At 40.9% G+C, this 19,135-nt stretch overlaps 1 protein-coding gene across 2 annotated transcripts in view; it reads left to right on the top strand.

The window, feature by feature from the left end:
- The first annotated feature begins 13,199 nt into the window (after positions 1-13,199).
- The window catches only part of rxfp2a (relaxin family peptide receptor 2a), a 43,996-nt gene continuing 38,060 nt past the window's right edge, over positions 13,200-19,135 (top strand). The window contains exon 1 of one of the 2 annotated variants that reach the window (XM_079861413.1): positions 13,200-13,648. In XM_079861413.1, the coding sequence (XP_079717539.1) occupies positions 13,561-13,648 (88 nt within the window). In that variant the 5' untranslated portion in view covers positions 13,200-13,560. The remainder of the gene's footprint in view (positions 13,649-19,135) is intronic. The other variant, XM_079861414.1, reaches the window with a different exon arrangement.

The raw sequence follows: 19,135 nt of genomic DNA, 5'->3' as shown, positions 1-19,135 counted from the left end.
AGGCTATAGGCTAAATCTCTACCTCCAACATCCTCACGCAATATAGCCTACTAGCCGGGACACCTTCTTTATGTGTATAGATATGACTTAATGACGCAAAGACATGCTCAAATTTCCCGTGGAAATCCACCAGTACCACTGGAATTAAAAACATTATTACAAGCTTACCGTTTTGAATCGAGCTACGTACTTGCTCAAAAATTTTTTTTGGATCATTTTTAACCCAAAAAAGTTACGGACTGCAGCTTTAAAATAAACACCAAAAATAGAGATGAAAAATTAACATAAGTAAGAAATTTACTTTTGATATGGTTAAATAAATGTTCAGTGATATCTTCCAAAGATTTCTGAATTTTGGCGCAATTTATTCTCTATATAGTGTTAATATGGCAACTAGTAAATGCACTAAGTTTCGTCATGCTAGCATGTGTGGAAGTATTTAAAACAAGGGTGTTACAATAGCCCCGCATTAGGTTGTGCTCTCCCCTTTATAAGAGGTCTTTGTACAGTTGAAACTTCCTGCAAGTTTCATAGCTTAAAACGCCTTTCTCATTATAAACAAAGCATTTAGTCGGCGCCGATGGCCTCGTGGTCAGTGCACTGACATGTAGCGCCGTTGCGCTCGGGCGGCCCACACATTTTACAATAAGATATTTGTCAATGACACTCAGGATCTGTTGCGCACCAAATCCTAAGACATCGTCCTGCCAGTCATTTCTCCTTACTATCCTCATGTGGTAGGACTAAGTGATATCGATGTACTACATTAAAATAATAAAATAAATTCATATCATGACCCCTTTTAAGTTCGTTTTGTCGCTCCGAGTGGTGGCATACACGTGAACGTAGCATTTCTAGGCACTCTGCTGCAGCAAAACATTGTGCTTGTTAAATTACGTAAAAATTATTTCCTTCAATTTTACGTGTCACATATTAAAGGTGCAAAATTAGCATGTCTATAAAAATAGTAGTATTTTGACTTGCAAGCTTCTTGAATGGCCTTTCGACTGGGACTCCTTTTCAAGCTGTCTTTTGTGAAGAACAAAAAATCTGATGACTGATTTTAACCTTTTTCCTAGTCATGATTATTGATCTTTTCCCAGCTAAGGCCATACAGAGAGCCTGCAGGAGTCCAATGCAGTGAACTTGCTGGCGTCACTGCACTTTTCCATTTGTATTGGACCCATTTTGTCTGCCTTCAGTACCACAGTTGATATCCACAATCTCCCAATGACAGCAAAGCTGCAGCCAAACATCTATACAAGCTGGACTATTTGTGATTGTGACCACTACAAACCTTCTAATGTCACATTTAGATTGCATTCACTCTCGTTCGATTGATTTGTGACCAGAAGACTAAATGGTGCTGAGACTGCTTGCCCCCAAGACAAATTGTGATTCAAATTGTCTGCTGCTTCTGTAAAACCTATAGCAGAGGCAGGATTCAGTGCATATATTGTACATAGAATGCTTGAAAGAACAGTGACAACCAAAGGTGCTTCAATTCTAATAAAGGCTCAGGGGAGTGTGGTCTTGTTCTGGAAGAGGAGAGACAGGCAAAAAAAAAAAAGACAAATCTTTTTGATTTTTCTTCCTTTTGCAGAACACAAATTAAGTAATTTTGAAAAATTTCTCAGTGTTTTTCCCCCCAACAGTGAAAGTCACAGTTTCAAATAGTTGAAACATTCTTCAAAATATCTTCTTTTGTGTTCCATAGAAGAAAACTATGCAGGGTTGGAACAACATGAAAGTGAGTGAATGATCGTGAGGTTACTGCAAAAATGAAGTATGATACTTAAAGAGCACTAAGTGTACCAAATGATTGACCATTGAAGTAAAAAAAGGGCTTTCTTGTGGCGTTCTGTCTATTTGACTGTAAAGATTTAACACAAGGATTAAGCTGAGAGGAAGCGAGTAGGAGTCCCCCAGACATACAACTTCCTCATTTAATTGGATGAGTAACGACAGCGGATGGACTTCAGAGACAACAACTTTCTGCTGTTCTCTAAGGCAGGCTGCCAGATAATGAGTCTAAGGGATATGAGTAAAGCCTTTTATTTCTATTGAGAGTATAACAGAAATAAACACTTCTGGATCTGTGCTTTACGGGCTCAAAGATTCTCCACTGGTTATTGTCACCAACAATTCTGCCAGATCAGTGATTTGCACAATTGAGAACGACTCTGTCGTAGTGATTCATTAAAACTGAGCTTGAATCCAAAGCAATGAACAATGTCCGTTAAGTACAATGAAAAGATGGAAAGGGGGCGATTGTCCACATGTATACACAGACATTTCACGACATATTTTCATCCACCAAACAATGCTACATCTCTCACTCTTTCATCCATCCTTTCTCTCCCTCTTTTTTATCAGACTCACTGATGAGATTCACTTTCCAGCTGCTAGTTCATGAATAACTTTTCTTTGTGAATGTGCATGGCAATAATCCATTACAGATGCTTTGTGTTTCCAGTCCTCTTTTAAAGTTAATTTGGTTCTTTTAGTTTATATGCTAATAAGAGTAACAGAGACGCTGAGGTGACTTCAAATTCGATTGTTTTCATTTTTCTTTAATATTCAGGAGTAAAAGAGAGAAACAAGGACAACAAAGATCACTCTAAAAATGCTGAATGTTTTGCCTCAAAAAACACCTGAACAAAAAGCATGTTTCAAGATTCTGATGAAGAATTTTATTCTCTCCTCCTTAGAATCAGGATATTTTTGTGGGTATATTTAAAGGTGGCATGAGCAAACTCGCATCGTTAACTAAAGAAGTTGGCATGTCAGACTTCTCCAAAAACACAAAAAGAGCAATGTTAAAAGCACCACTGGTAAGTATGAAAATGATTAGAAGTTTATATTTTCTGAGTTTATTTTTTTTAAATTAACATGTTTAAGTATTTTTTATATTAATGATAACAAATAATACTATTTAGAATCCATTTATTATTTTTTCTATTTAAAGGGTTTACGTGAAATAGTAATTTCAATATATATATATATATGTGTGTGTGTGTGTATACAGTGAGGAAAATAAGTATTTGAACACCCTGCTATTTTGCAAGTTCTCCCACTTGGAAATCATGGAGGGGTCTGAAATTGTCATCGAAGGTGCATGTCCACTGTGAGAGACATAATCTAAAAACAAAATCCAGAAATCACAATGTATGATTTTTTAACTATTTATTTGTATGATACAGCTGCAAATAAGTATTTGAACACCTGTCTATCAGCTAGAATTCTGACCCTCAAAGACCTGTTAGTCTGCCTTAAAATGTCCACCTCCACTCCATTTATTATCCTAAATTAGATGCACCTGTTTGAGGTCGTTAGCTGCATAAAGACACCTGTCCACCCCATACAATCAGTAAGAATCCAACTACTAACATGGCCAAGACCAAAGACACTAGAGACAAAATTGTACACCTCCACAAGGCTGGAAAGGGCTACGGGGGGATTGCCAAGCAGCTTGGTGAAAAAAGGTCCACTGTTGGAGCAATCATTAGAAAATGGAAGAAGCTAAACATGACTGTCAATCTCCCTCGGACTGGGGCTCCATGCAAGATCTCACCTCGTAAGGTCTCAATGATCCTAAGAAAGGTGAGAAATCAGCCCAGAACTACACGGGAGGAGCTGGTCAATGACCTGAAAAGAGCTGGAACCACCGTTTCCAAGGTTACTGTTGGTAATACACTAAGACGTCATGGTTTGAAATCATGCATGGCACGGAAGGTTCCCCTGCTTAAACCAGCACATGTCAAGGCCCGTCTTAAGTTTGCCAATGACCATTTGGATGATCCAGAGGAGTCATGGGAGAAAGTCATGTGGTCAGATGAGACCAAAATAGAACTTTTTGGTCATAATTCCACTAAACGTGTTTGGAGGAAGAAGAATGATGAGTACCATCCCAAGAACACCATCCCTACTGTGAAGCATGGGGGTGGTAGCATCATGCTTTGGGGGTGATTTTCTGCACATGGGACAGGGCGACTGCACTGTATTAAGGAGAGGATGACCGGGGCCATGTATTGCGAGATTTTGGGGAACGACCTCCTTCCCTCAGTTAGAGCATTGAAGATGGGTCGAGGCTGGGTCTTCCAACATGACAATGACCCGAAGCACACAGCCAGGATAACCAAGGAGTGGCTCTGTAAGAAGCATATCAAGGTTCTGGCGTGGCCTAGCCAGTCTCCAGACCTAAACCCAATAGAGAATCTTTGGAGGGAGCTCAAACTCCGTGTTTCTCAGCGACAGCCCAGAAACCTGACTGATCTAGAGAAGATCTGTGTGGAGGAGTGGGCCAAAATCCCTCCTGCAGTGTGTGCAAACCTGGTGAAAAACTACAGGAAACGTTTGACCTCTGTAATTGCAAACAAAGGCTACTGTACCAAATATTAACACTGATTTTCTCAGGTGTTCAAATACTTATTTGCAGCTGTATCATACAAATAAATAGTTAAAAAATCATACATTGTGATTTCTTTTTTTTTTTTTTTTGATTATGTCTCTCACAGTGGACATGCACCTGACAATTTCAGACCCCTCCATGATTTCTAAGTGGGAGAACTTGCAAAATAGCAGGGTGTTCAAATACTTATTTTCCTCACTGTATATATATATATATATATATATATATATATATATTACATGATATACTTACATCATGATGGAACTGTAAGTTGTGTGAGTATGTGAGTTTATTGAAACGCTATTGAGTCATTAAGTCTTTATAACTAGATGTACCGCATCGCGGTACAAAATATGACCGCCGCTCAGGCCTGCACTGGCTTTCCACAAAAATAAATGACGTGGAGTAATTTGGCTGTATTGCGTGTTTATGTATATACCTATAAAAAGTAATAGTATGTGCATGTCTGTCTGTGTGTGTGTGTGTGTGTGTGTGTGTGTGTGTGTGTGTGTGTTTGTGTATGTGTGTGTCTGTGTGTGTGTCTGTGCGTGTATGTATGTGTGCGCGTGTGTGTTTGTGTGTCTGTGCATGTGGATTTGTATGTGTGTGTATGGGTGTGTGTCTGTGCGTGTGGATGTCAGTGTGTGTGCATGCTTGCATTTGTTTGTATTCCTGCATGTGTGTGTGTGACAGTATCATCCTAAACCAGCAACCCTTCGCTCAACAGCACCATCTACAGGCCGATGAGTGTACAGTCACTAAATGTGCACATAAATGAATTTATTTTATACCCCCCCCCCCCCCCCCCCCATGGATGAAATTCTACAAAACTTAGCAGAGGATACCCCCAGAGGATGTCAAGTTAATCATACACATGAAATATGGTGCAGTTCTGAACATCTCCACTGAAGATAGGGGCGATAAAAGCAGAATAATATTGCATTTTCATTTTTTATGGGAGGGGCGCAAATCACAAATGACTGATTATGGGCTAGGTTGATGTGGGCCCTTAAGAGTGGGCCCTACATACCATAAAAATTTCTTCATCCTCGTTGCCACGGTTCAGGTAGTTATTTAGGAAAAACTGAATTTTTTTGGGTTTGGGGGGGCCCAGCGCGGGGGGGGAGTGGCCCCGGGGACCAAACAAAATTTTTCCTTAGAAGTCTAGTGGGGCTACATGCCCACCAAATTTCATGTTCCCCGGTGCTTCGGTGTCCCTGGTATCGTTGACGAAAAATTTACGGGGGCCCCAGCGCGGGGGGGGGAAGTGGCCCCCGGGGACCAAACGAAATTTTTCCGTAAAAGTCTAGTAGACCAACATACCATAAAAATTTCTTCATCCTCGGTGCCACAGTTCAGGTAGTTATTTAGGAAAAACTGCATTTTTTGGGGTTTGGGGGGGCCCAGCGCAGGGGGGGAGTGGCCCCCGGGGACCAAACGAAATTTTTCCTTAGAAGTCTAGTGGGGCTACATGCCCACCAAATTTCATGTTCCCCTGTGCTTCGGTGTCCCTGGTATCGTTGACGAAAAATTTACGGGGGCCCCAGCGCGGGGGGGGGGGGAAGTGGCCCCCGGGGACCAAACGAAATTTTTCCGTAAAAGTCTAGTAGACCAACATACCATAAAAATTTCTTCATCCTCGGTGCCACGGTTCAGGTAGTTATTTAGGAAAAACTGCATTTTTTTGGGTTTGGGGGGGCCCAGCGCGGGGGGGGAGTGGCCCCTGGGGACCAAACGAAATTTTTCCTTAGAAGTCTAGTGGGGCTACATGCCCACCAAATTTCATGTTCCCCGGTGCTTCGGTGTCCCTGGTATCGTTGACGAAAAATTTACGGGGGCCCCAGCGCGGGGGGGGAAGTGGCCCCCGGGGACCAAACGAAATTTTTCCGTAAAAGTCTAGTAGACCAACATACCATAAAAATGTCTTCATCCTCGGTGCCACGGTTCAGGTAGTTATTTAGGAAAAACTGAATTTTTTTGGGTTTGGGGGGGCCCAGCGCGGGGGGGGAGTGGCCCCCGGGGACCAAACGAAATTTTTCCTTAGAAGTCTAGTGGGGCTACATGCCCACCAAATTTCATGTTCCCCGGTGCTTCGCTGTCCCTGGTATCGTTGACGAAAAATTTACGGGGGCCCCAGCGCAGGGGGGGAAGTGGCCCCCGGGGACCAAACGAAATTTTTCCGTAAAAGTCTAGTAGACCAACATACCATAAAAATTTCTTCATCCTCGGTGCCACGGTTCAGGTAGTTATTTAGGAAAAACTGCATTTTTTGGGGTTTGGGGGGGCCCAGCGCGGGGGGGGAGTGGCCCCCGGGGACCAAACGAAATTTTTCCTTAGAAGTCTAGTGGGGCTGCATGCCCACCAAATTTCATGTTCCCCGGTGCTTCGGTGTCCCTGGTATCGTTGACGAAAAATTTACGGGGGCCCCAGCGCGGGGGGGGAAGTGGCCCCCGGGGACCAAACGAAATTTTTCCGTAAAAGTCTAGTAGACCAACATACCATAAAAATTTCTTCATCCTCGGTGCCACGGTTCAGGTAGTTATTTAGGAAAAACTGCATTTTTTTGGGTTTGGGGGGGCCCAGCGCGGGGGGGGAGTGGCCCCCGGGGACCAAACGAAATTTTTCCTTAGAAGTCTAGTGGGGCTACATGCCCACCAAATTTCATGTTCCCCGGTGCTTCGGTGTCCCTGGTATCGTTGACGAAAAATTTACGGGGGCCCCAGCGCGGGGGGGGGAAGTGGCCCCCGGGGACCAAACGAAATTTTTCCGTAAAAGTCTAGTAGACCAACATACCATAAAAATTTCTTCATCCTCGGTGCCACGGTTCAGGTAGTTATTTAGGAAAAACTGCCTTTTTTGGGGTTTGGGGGGCCCAGCGCGGGGGGGGAGTGGCCCCCGGGGACCAAACGAAATTTTTCCTTAGAAGTCTAGTGGGGCTGCATGCCCACCAAATTTCATGTTCCCCGGTGCTTCGGTGTCCCTGGTATCGTTGACGGAAAATTTACGGGGGCCCCAGCGCGGGGGGGGAAGTGGCTCCCGGGGACCAAACGAAATTTTTCCGTAAAAGTCTAGTAGACCAACATACCATAAACATTTCTTCATCCTCGGTGCCACGGTTCAGGTAGTTATTTAGGAAAAACTGCATTTTTTGGGGTTTGGGGGGGCCCAGCGCGGGGGGGGGGGTGGCCCCCGGGGACCAAACGAAATTTTTCCTTAGAAGTCTAGTGGGGCTACATGCCCACCAAATTTCATGTTCCCCGGTGCTTCGGTGTCCCTGGTATCGTTGACGAAAAATTTACGGGGGCCCCAGCGCGGGGGGGGAAGTGGCCCCCGGGGACCAAACGAAATTTTTCCGTAAAAGTCTAGTAGACCAACATACCATAAAAATTTCTTCATCCTCGGTGCCACGGTTCAGGTAGTTATTTAGGAAAAACTGCCTTTTTTGGGGTTTGGGGGGGCCCAGCGCGGGGGGGGAGTGGCCCCCGGGGACCAAACGAAATTTTTCCTTAGAAGTCTAGTGGGGCTGCATGCCCACCAAATTTCATGTTCCCCGGTGCTTCGGTGTCCCTGGTATCGTTGACGAAAAATTTACGGGGGCCCCAGCGCGGGGGGGGAAGTGGCCCCCGGGGACCAAACGAAATTTTTCCGTAAAAGTCTAGTAGACCAACATACCATAAAAATTTCTTCATCCTCGGTGCCACGGTTCAGGTAGTTATTTAGGAAAAACTGCCTTTTTTGGGGTTTGGGGGGGCCCAGCGCGGGGGGGGAGTGGCCCCCGGGGACCAAACGAAATTTTTCCTTAGAAGTCTAGTGGGGCTGCATGCCCACCAAATTTCATGTTCCCCGGTGCTTCGGTGTCCCTGGTATCGTTGACGAAAAATTTACGGGGGCCCCAGCGCGGGGGGGGAAGTGGCCCCCGGGGACCAAACGAAATTTTTCCGTAAAAGTCTAGTAGACCAACATACCATAAAAATTTCTTCATCCTCGGTGCCACGGTTCAGGTAGTTATTTAGGAAAAACTGCATTTTTTGGGGTTTGGGGGGGCCCAGCGCGGGGGGGGAGTGGCCCCCGGGGACCAAACGAAATTTTTCCTTAGAAGTCTAGTGGGGCTACATGCCCACCAAATTTCATGTTCCCCGGTGCTTCGGTGTCCCTGGTATCGTTGACGAAAAATTCAGTAAGGTGACGGGAAAAAAAAAAAAAAAAAACTTTGACAATCCCTATATGACCGCTTTCGCTAGCTACGCTAGCGGCGGTCATAATAATTAATAAATAATTTTAAAATAAAGATCAGAGATCACAGAGAACAGAGATCAAATGCTGCGTGCATCTCAGTGATCGGCACATGACTAGTGGCTGGTCTGTGTGTGCAATTCCACAAACCTGGAAGACCTTCTGAATGTATATAAGCAATAGGCTTTTATAGAAAGAAACATTAACAAGATAAAAAAAGGGCGCCTTTCCAACACCCAAGGTTGCTTTACAAAGATGGGTTAAGGCAGTGGCTCTCAAACTGGGGTATGTGAGGTGAAAGAAGGGGATGCACGAACAAAATGTTGAATTTTGTCGTTCATTTAATTCTACTCCACCAACATCAAAACTGAGCCTGTATTTCTAGACGGTAAAATGGCGTAAATAGACTACGTGACATCCGATCAAATTACCTCATCTTTTGCGGTCAAAACTGACTGCATTCACACAAGCAGCGAGCATAGGTTACGTTCAGATTATGCTGTCTGGGTAAAACGCGTTATTGCCGTTCTCGACCATGTAGGCCTACCTCTTTGAAAGTGGGTATTTAGCACATACTAGTACGAAGAACAAATATAGACAGAGACACAGATCTCTGTGCAGATTGATTTAAGATTCAAACTCTCTTTGATACAAAAACATGTGTGAGTTCCTGTGTTTAATGTTGATCACATTATACGAATATCTACACGATTTCAAATGTGACACTGATTTTATACAACAGTTCAACAAACGATAGGTATTAATATTAAGGGATGTTCATTTTAAACACGGTATTGTCCGAATTTTTTGCAATAAAACAATAGCTCCAACGAAAGCCACAGCAGTGTTTGTGAACGAATCTGCCAAATTGTGAGTCGATGACTCACTCATAAAGACAGTGACTTACTGCCACCTACTGGCGGATTTAATTTAATATTTAAAATATTTAAAGGCACAATATGTAACTTTTTTTGCTTTAAAAATAGCAAAAATCACTATATCTATGTTATATATATTTTTTTGTTGTGTACTTACATTATCCCGACTGTTTCCAACAACTTTCAAACCAGGAGAAATTTGTAATTTAATTCAAAGACACGTCACGTTTCTTTATTTCCGTTTTGTCGCCGTCAATGGCATCATATCCGCGTTCTCCCTGGTTTCCGCTCGTACTGCCATTGCAACCAGAGCCCTCTGAATGTAACCAAAGCGACAGACGTGGACAACTGTGTAGTTCGCAATGTCTATTTGCATGCTGTTGTTGTTTCGTTCAAACATTATGGACCATGGCAAGCAGACTTTGGATAAAAAAGGAGAACTAAAACGAGAATTAATATCAGCCCTGTGTTTTCGAGATGCCGAGAGCTCCCATAGACAGTAGGCTCCACGTCCGAGACTTCGACCGCTCCTACATGTACTAGTTCAACAATGATAAAATGTTAGAATATGATCTGTATGTTATTCTAATGTTGATCTAGCTTACTGCTAGTCTCATACAGACAAACTAACACATAGAATAACATAAATTTCAACACACTCAAATGCAGTTTAGTGTGATAGTGTAATGTTAGACCAAGTGAAACAGCACTGCGTTACCTCACAAGTTTAATTTGTCTAATAAACTGACCTGTGAGTAGTAATTCTGGCCGTTCGGTAGAATGAAATGTCCATATTCCTTTTATATCCGCGGGACTCGCGCCGCGTGTGGAGCTGATAGCTGTCTCTTAGCAATCCTGCTTCATATCACAGTCATGATAAAAACATCGATGTATTTACTCATCCATAAACATTATTAGATCGGTCGGCTTGACGTTGACGACAAGATCCATGCGTCATCAAACTACGCCTTTGTTATTGTAAAGAGGTTAGCGATCCCTAGCGGCGAAAAAATTACATATTGTACGTTTAAAAGCATCACTATTAGTTTTTACAATTATTGCATATTTCTCTATTGAACATTTCTTTATTTAAAACATTATTTATTTAAAAAATGTCCCCTACTGAAAAAGGTGACTGTAGAGGGCTGACAGTAATACAGAGGTTAGGTTAAAGATACAATCAAAGAGGGACTCAAACAAACAACATATAATAAGGTAGAATTTACAGACTGTGAGCTGAGGAGAAATATTCAGAGAAAAAAATGTGATTTTAAATGTTTTTTGTTTTGTTTTTAATGAGAAGGGTGGATGCTTGACGGATGTCTTGAGGAAGAGCATTCCACAACCTGGGAATCACAACGCTAAGAGACCTAGCTAGCTCCCATGATTACCAAACTATTGAAACTGACTGAATATGGCAAAGCCCCACCTAAGATATTTTTCACCTGCCGCCACCGACTTATAGCCTAACATAAAGGTCTCTAGCGTTGAATTTTGCCAACGAACTAAAATCAAAACCGTGATATGACTTTGTGCCTTTATAAAGCAGCAATATATATATATATATATATATATATATATATATATATATTATAGGCCTATATAGGCAGTCTGTTTGTGCTGCGTGATTTAAAGAGAAGTGCGGAGTCTGCGCACTTTGCTCACCTGATCAGCATGGTGATCTGGTGTATTCTCCAAAATAAAAGCTCAAGGGTTTATTTCCTGCAAGTAAAGAAATTTGGACAGAAGAACTGTAATTTTCCTATACTATAGTGTAATGTAAAATATACTTATGAAATATTCATTTTCATTTATTAAGTAGGCTACATTTGTTTTACAATAGGCTATATGGATATTACGTCATAGGAATAATTATAAATCATTATTATATTATTATAATAATTGTTTGGCATCCTAAAACACCAGTGATAATGTAATGTAGACTGAGACTCTATATCATAACTAAAAATATGTTTAAGCACTCTTTAATGTCAGGTAGGCCTACAAGTCAATACTTTTTCTTTGTTCAATGTGCACAGTTCATGGGTTGAAGCCAGTTGAAGCACTTAATTTTTAGCTCTCATAGTGTGCTAGATTGATGCATTTAACCTTAAAATGTACAAAATTTCCTCGCGGGGGAGCAAGACCCCGAACATCCCTAGAGGGACAGAGGTCCACCCAACATATTTTTACTAAATCCTATGGGAAACGCCAATCTTGTATGAATTTTACTCCAGCATAGTACTACATTGTGCCCAGGGGCCTCTGAATTCTTAATCCGGCCCTGACCCACTAGTCAAGGGGCAGTCAGACTTTTCAGTATCAAATCAGGGAAATCTACATTTTTATGTTACTGACTCAAAAAAGTTATCAACAGTCTTAAAACAAATTTTATGACTAACTTGATAGACTAGTCTTAAGGGTGTATGCAACTGGCCCCAGGCTGGGACACCAATTACCACCAGCTTAGGCTGGTTTCAGCAAGATGTTCCTTTTTGTTTTTGTTTGCAAAAGCAAAAGATAACATATAAAAAAGAGTGACACGTGGAAAATCAAGTCAAGTCATGTCACCTTAATTTATATAGTGCTTTATATAGGCCTAATTCAGATGGTTTCAAAGCAGCTTTACAGTGATAATAGAAAATGAATGCAACAAAGATTGTTTTGGCTGTACAGCAGCTCTAGAAGAGAGTCACTGTCCAACTTAAGTACGTTTTTGATTGATTCATTTCCGTTGTAAAAATCATTAGTTGGGCTATTAAATTAGTTTCCGTTTACACAACACCATTTTCAACTGAAAACAGAAAACTTTTATTGCTCATTGTTCTCCCAAAAATGAAAATTCGTTGTTTTTTGAATTACCCTTATGTCATTCCAAACCCATAAAACATTCATGTTGTGTTGACACAAGAGCAGACGTTGTTGCGTGAACGTGCTTTGGAGATTAATATTTTGTAAATAAAGTGGTAAATTATCTTTCTTCCTCCCCATGTAGGCTATTGCATGAGAACTGACTTGCTTAATAATGTGGAATAACCTCTTTAAGGCTTTCCATTTCCAAAACTAAAATATTTGGCCTCTGACTAGATAAGAGCCCGCATTGCAAGATTTTTACCTAAGTAGACCTGGCAAACTATTTAACAAACCTGTCTGAGATTGATACCAGTTATCTAAAAATATATGGAGAAATAAAACAAACACATTCTTTGAAAAACTAAAATCTATATACCAATCTAGTTACGGTAAAATGTTGCTAACTAATATTAGCTTTATAATGAAAGATCACCTGATACTTTTTACTGTACGACAGACAATAAACCAGAAGTCAGTCATTTCCAGACACAATCAAGCACCTGCCATGTGATTTTATGTTCAAGAATTAATTATGGCAACCAAAAACATTGCGAACTATTGTACTTTTTTTTTTTACATTCATGACAAATATTTTGGGCTGTAGGCATACAGGTAAACAAGAAAACAATGACACACAGGGCAGGAGAGAAAATAACTCTCACTTATAGAAAACACTGATTCTATTTCTATGGTGAATGAGGAGGAGCATATTAAAAACACTACAATGTTGCCAATGTAGGCTTAAGAGTTTAAGCAATGGCATAGCAATGTTGACCCATTTATGAATGTAATTCATTTTCACTCAATTTGACTGGTTTTGTGTGAATGTAGTAGGCTAGTGACGTGTAAGTGTTCCCATCTCTCATTATTGATCACAGGAATATGAATAGGCGTTCTCACAAAAGTGTAAAATAAAAACAAAGACATTTACTACTTAAGTGTTTATAATCCCTAACCACGCGGCAGTGACGAAATTCTCAATGAATAATGTCGAGCTCTGCTCCAGCTCATCAAGTCTCTCAGTCCGCGGGAGCAGGTGACAGAAACTGCTGGACCAACCGAGAGATGCTCTACCGTTCGTCCCCACGAAAGCGATAAACGCTCAACTTCCTTTGGAAATAGTGCGATTTGGGAAAAGTCTGTCCGGTCGGTAATGTCTTTGGAGGACCGCTGTGAGGCTTCAGCATGAAATCCTTCAAATATCCTTCAAACACTCTTTTGGAATTAACCGTCATTTTCCTGTTCATTCAAAAATCCAGGGTGGAAACCGAAGGTAAGATCTTTTTTGGCACTTCATAACCGGTTTCGTTCGGATGTGAATTGTAAAATTTAAGCTAAATGGTGGTGTTTCTCACAACAGTCTTCTTTAATTCCTGCAAACTTTTACTCTTTCGTCCTTGTGATCTGCTAACCATGTGTTTGGTTAGCCTACTGAATGGATTATAAATAATGCGATATTAAATAATCTAGCCTACACATAATCAGCAATGTATTATGCTACCGCCAAAGTAGTTCACTGAAAAGAAGAAAACACTAGTGTCACAGACCTCTGAGGAACTTTTGACCTTTCTCGCGGTACACTCTGTTCCGTGGCATGACAATATTTTGCTTGTTTAACAACATGCGTTCTTTGACTTCACGAACTTATATGAAATAAAACAAAACGTGGCACAGGTGGTGGCTTTTCTCGCTGCTTATCTGCAAAACACAACGTTTAATAGGTTCTTATTTATCGCAGTATGTCAGTCACTCGGGTGCTTCTTTCTACACAAAGACTCGACTGAATTGCGTTTCAGCCTGTGCGCACTGCGGTCCCCACATGTTGTCAGACACTACAGGTTTTGAATAAAAAGTTGCATTGCTCATAAACCCAAGCCTTAAAGAGCGGTGGTTGGACATCTGTGAGTATTTTAAGAGGATGTAAAAAGGATGAATAAAAAGCAAAGGGGTCAGTGCTTGGAGAGCTGTGCGCTATTGGGGTCATTTTAGTATAGTAGCATATAAATTACATTGATTTTCAGTCTTAGTAACTGACTTTATTTTCTATTACTATAATTTATTAGCCTATTGAATTCTAATATTTTAATCCCTTTTCATTTCCACATTTTAGTCCACTCTATAAATAAACCTTTATTTTAAGAACCTTAAGTACCTGGTATGGGTTATATACTCTTATTTCTGCTGTTATTTAAACCTTTGAGATTGACTTTACTGTCTTTGTTTGAGGTCCCACAGACAGTGATGTGTATGTGAAAAATATGTACAAAATCAACCTCTTATTTTCCCTTCAGATTAATTTAATATGTATCTTTGACTTAAAATCCCATGGTCTTATATTACCTATGTTTTATCCTTCTATTACTGTATGTCAGAAAATAAGATGTTTCAAAAAATGAAACGTTTTGTGGTCACATTTACCAGTAAAATATCCTTAAAACAGGATAAATTTGAGATGCAATAATAAATTGTTTTTCCCATTTAAATTGTTTAATTTCCTCGCTAAATTTGGCCAGTGTGGTAAGATAAAAAACAAAACTAATTCAAAATATATATTTACTGAACAAAACAAATCCAACAGTTGGCTGGAGTGAAATACTACAAATATGAGAAATTTTTATGTAAAACTTATTTGCATTTATTCATCTTTTATATCTGGAATTTCCTATCCTCACATATGCTTAATAACATTCTTTTTTCCTGGTTTATGTTTAAAGGATCAAGTTGGAATTGTGTTTATAAGTATGTAGCGTGTTTTTAGAAAAAGGGTCTCTCAGAACCCTAACAAAGCATGAGGGTTAATAAATAAGTAAAATCAGTATTTATGTGTTTCTTAACAGAACTATGTGGAGTCATACCCTTCTCTCGGATAAGTAAAGTTAAATGGCTACAGGCTTTCATGAGGTGAAATAAGGTGGCACAGGCAAACAACACAGGGGATCTGAGTGCCATGGTGCAGAGAGATCTTATCAGTTGCTTGAGTCAGAAATAGACTAAAGACCATTCCAAACCAACAGAAGAGTCATAGATGCCATGTTTTATTCAACAAGAATGACCATTATGCTGTGAGGGATAGACGTGCAGTCTGTTTAAAAAGCTTTAATTTTGAATCACAAGCAGAATGAACTTCAGGGTGAATTATGTGTAAAACCATCCTTTCAGTATGTAAATGGTCCCATTCAGTTCAGCGGGACAATGGACAACTTGCACTGTGCTTCGTGGTGCACTTCCGTTTTGAAATAGTATGTAACAATGTTAGTAGTTCAGGGAAGAAGGAGGCGGGACATTCAACAAAACTTTAATCATAAAATAAACAAACACAAAATGAAAGTAAAGCGGCAGCCCCTCAAGGATGACCGTCGCACAAACATAAACAAAACACAAGGTAAAGTCCAGGCCTGGTTCTCTCTCGTCTTGCACTGTCATCACTCCACCTTTTATTCTTCCAGATCTACTTCCATGAGACTCAAAGCAGTGATGCTCATTAGCAAATTCATTTAAAAATGGAAACTCAACAGGTATGAAGAGAAAAAAAAACACTGTTAAAGGTTGTATCATCGATTTCAGGCCCAAAAAAGGCCCAAACATAAATTATCACGTTCATCTAATCTTTCCTAACGATCCGCTAGCTGCCCGCCCCATAAGCAGGCCGTCAAAAAAACGCGTCTCTGTAGGCAGCCTAGGCTCTGAGATCTGCACACAAAAACAACTGGTTTCACCAACCACTCAAAACCAAAATAAATAGTGTTCCAACCAATCACCGACAGGGGGTGGGTGTTGTGAGGTTTTGCGCTCGTGCACGGCTGCACGCGAAGTCGGAGCTGAAGAAGAAGCCAGCGTCTATCAACGAACAAGAGAAATTGAACATGGCTGAGTCAATCCCCAAGAGGAGGAGGAGGAGGATTAGGGCGAGGGAATACCATCGTGTTTATTCCAAGACACGAATAGTTATCGGGAAGGCTTTTGAAAGGCGGAGAGAACTTGAACTGAAAAATTTTAAATCGGATGGCGAGGTTGCACTGTTTCTTCTGGACAGATGAGTAGCTGCTAGTGCTGACTTGTTTGGATGTGAACTGTGTGTGAAAATATCCTTCTTGAAAAAATATGAGCGAAGCTCAACTAAACTTAGGTAGCTCTAGCTAACGTAGGCGACATTATGCTGAACAGAGTGAATATCAGATGCCTGTCGCTTTAAGAAATGCACGTTAGGGTTAGGGCTAGGGTTCATGATGCACGAAACGGGAGGGAGGGGCGAGCTAACTTGGTTTGTTTGGGATCTCGCTTCAAACACGAACAGAAGTGACGTCACCCACAATCGCTGATACAACCTTTTATGAGAAGACGAGCACTGGACTGCTGCAGGTTTGTAGGAAATATATTTATTTATTATTCAGAATGCCCCTTTGGATAGAAAATTTATTTATAGGAGGTTCAAGATAATTCATGTTAATGCAGAGAACATGATTCAGTGTTTTAATCAATTGACAGCCATAAAATGTAATAATAATTTGCATCCTCATGAGTAACTGTCTGTATGCAGGTGCGCTGAATGCTGTTACCTGAAACTCTCGAGTAGTAAAAAGTAGAACGCGGAAGTAGTGCAAGTAGTCCATTTACAAATATACAAATTAATTGATGAATTAATACAGAAATTCAAGCCTATTGGGTTGTGCCACTGTAACTTCTTGTAAGTCGTTCGGCCAACAAAACAAATTGCTGTGGACAATATATCTTGTTGAAATTAATTGAACGAACATAATCACTCTCTTACAGCCTTGTTTCAGTCACGTTACCTTTAAGGTGCAGTAAGCAAGCAATTTCTAAGAAACACTGTTGATATTTGAAATCGACACCCAAATAAAACACACCAATCCCTTCATTGCTCCGCCCCCAAAATAACAAACACGCTATACCACACAGGCAACTACTAAAAGCTGGTGCATAATACAGCTCACACAATATGGATGAATCAACTGTGATTCAACAACAACAGCAACATCATCTTGGTTCTGTGAAACAGCTAGAGCTGATGTTACACACATATCGAGCAGAAACAAAGCAACCTCTGCATCCACGTTCAGGCCTTCCCGCTCTCTCCAGTGCTGGAAAGCTTCTCCTCTTTGGTAATACATCCCAACCATTCCACTTTGTTTTTTCTCCTATTTACAGCCAGGACTATTTACAAACACAATTTAGCACACACACACACACACACACACACACACACACACAGAAGAGACATCTAGCAAATGTTCACAAAATTGTTTGTTTAGGTCAGGGGTGTCCAAAGTTGGTCCAGGAGGATAGAGGGGCCACTGTCCTAAAGAGTTTAGCTCCAACTTGCCTCAACACTCCTACCTGTAAGTTTCTAGTATGCCCAGTAAGAGCTTTATTTGCTGGTTAGGGTTAGGTGGTGTTTAATTGGGGTTGAAGCTAAACTCTACAGGACAGTAACCCTCCAGGAGCAGGATTGGTTGATTTAGGTTGATTGGTTGAACACCTGATTTAGGTGTTGATTTAAATTTTCAACAGCGTTTCTCAAAAATCACATACCGCACTTTTAAATATGGCGTCTACCCAAGCGTATGTGGTTCTTTTGAGATTAAAAACTAATTTTAAAGATTGTACTTAATAAATGTTCAGGGAACACTCTCACTGCAAACGCATCGTGTTATCAACATCTGACCAGACTTGAATGCCTCTCTAAAGCCCCTTTCACACAGAGATTCCGGAAAATACACTCGTTTGATTTTGGTTCATTCCCACTGCCAGTGACTTTCCGGAATCTGTGAGTGCGTTCACACACATGCCGTAAAGACACTTGACGTGATGTAGATGTGTTGTAGAAAGGCCAGTCTAACAAAGCTGGCGAACGATCTCAGCTTCAGCGTGGATAGTAAGGAGCTCGCTGGTCTCTGCTTCATTCTATTTTGCAGACATTTTTTCGTTCTTTCTTTTTGATGACGAACACAGACTTTCTTCTAAGAGCAACAAAATACCCCTTACGGCATTGGTCCTGGCTTTTGTTCACACAGGGCGCGTTCCGCGACTGATCCCGGCAATGTTACTAGGTCCCCATTCCGGCATCGATCCCGGGACGTGTTTGCGTTCACACAGAAGGCACTCTTTTACGGCAATTTCCTAGGAACAACTCGCTGTGTGAAAGGGAAAGATTGATTCCTCTCTAAGAGGAGATAAACACATTTATTCTGATGGCAGCATCTGCATTTCATTTCCATATTTATCTCCTCACATTCTCAGCTAAAAGTGATGGAGAGTTGTGTTACACTGCATTTCAAAAGGCCAGTGTCAAAAACCTGCACTATAGCTAGAAGATTGAATGCAAATTAAGTCGCACAAGAACCCTCTTTCATTAATTGTGTAATTAGATGAACATAAAGGCTCAGTTATGACTCTATCAACTTCAACAGTTTTCTTTCCACATGACTTTACTCCATTAAACTCCTGATTATAGGTAGGGTATACAATGTTCTTGTGTTTTTGATTTGATTTTGAGGTGTTCGGGTAATGACTTGGCCCGTTATACTATATGTTACTCGCATCAGGGCTGGGAAGCCTGAATGGGTAAAATGAATGGACAACTTTTGCCTGCTCTGTAGAATAATAAAAGACAAGCTGTGAGACAGGACTGACAGGAGTAATGGCTGCAAGCTCCAGCAAAGTTGAACTCTCAAGCTTTTCTTAGCTCTTTATGTATTCACAACATTAACATATTTAACTTTACAGAACAACAATACTTGTC

The sequence above is a fragment of the Squalius cephalus genome, assembly GCF_949319135.1.
Source record: "Squalius cephalus genome assembly, chromosome: 24".
Lineage (NCBI taxonomy): Eukaryota > Metazoa > Chordata > Actinopteri > Cypriniformes > Leuciscidae > Squalius > Squalius cephalus.
This window is presented reverse-complemented; position numbering and strand designations above follow the sequence as displayed.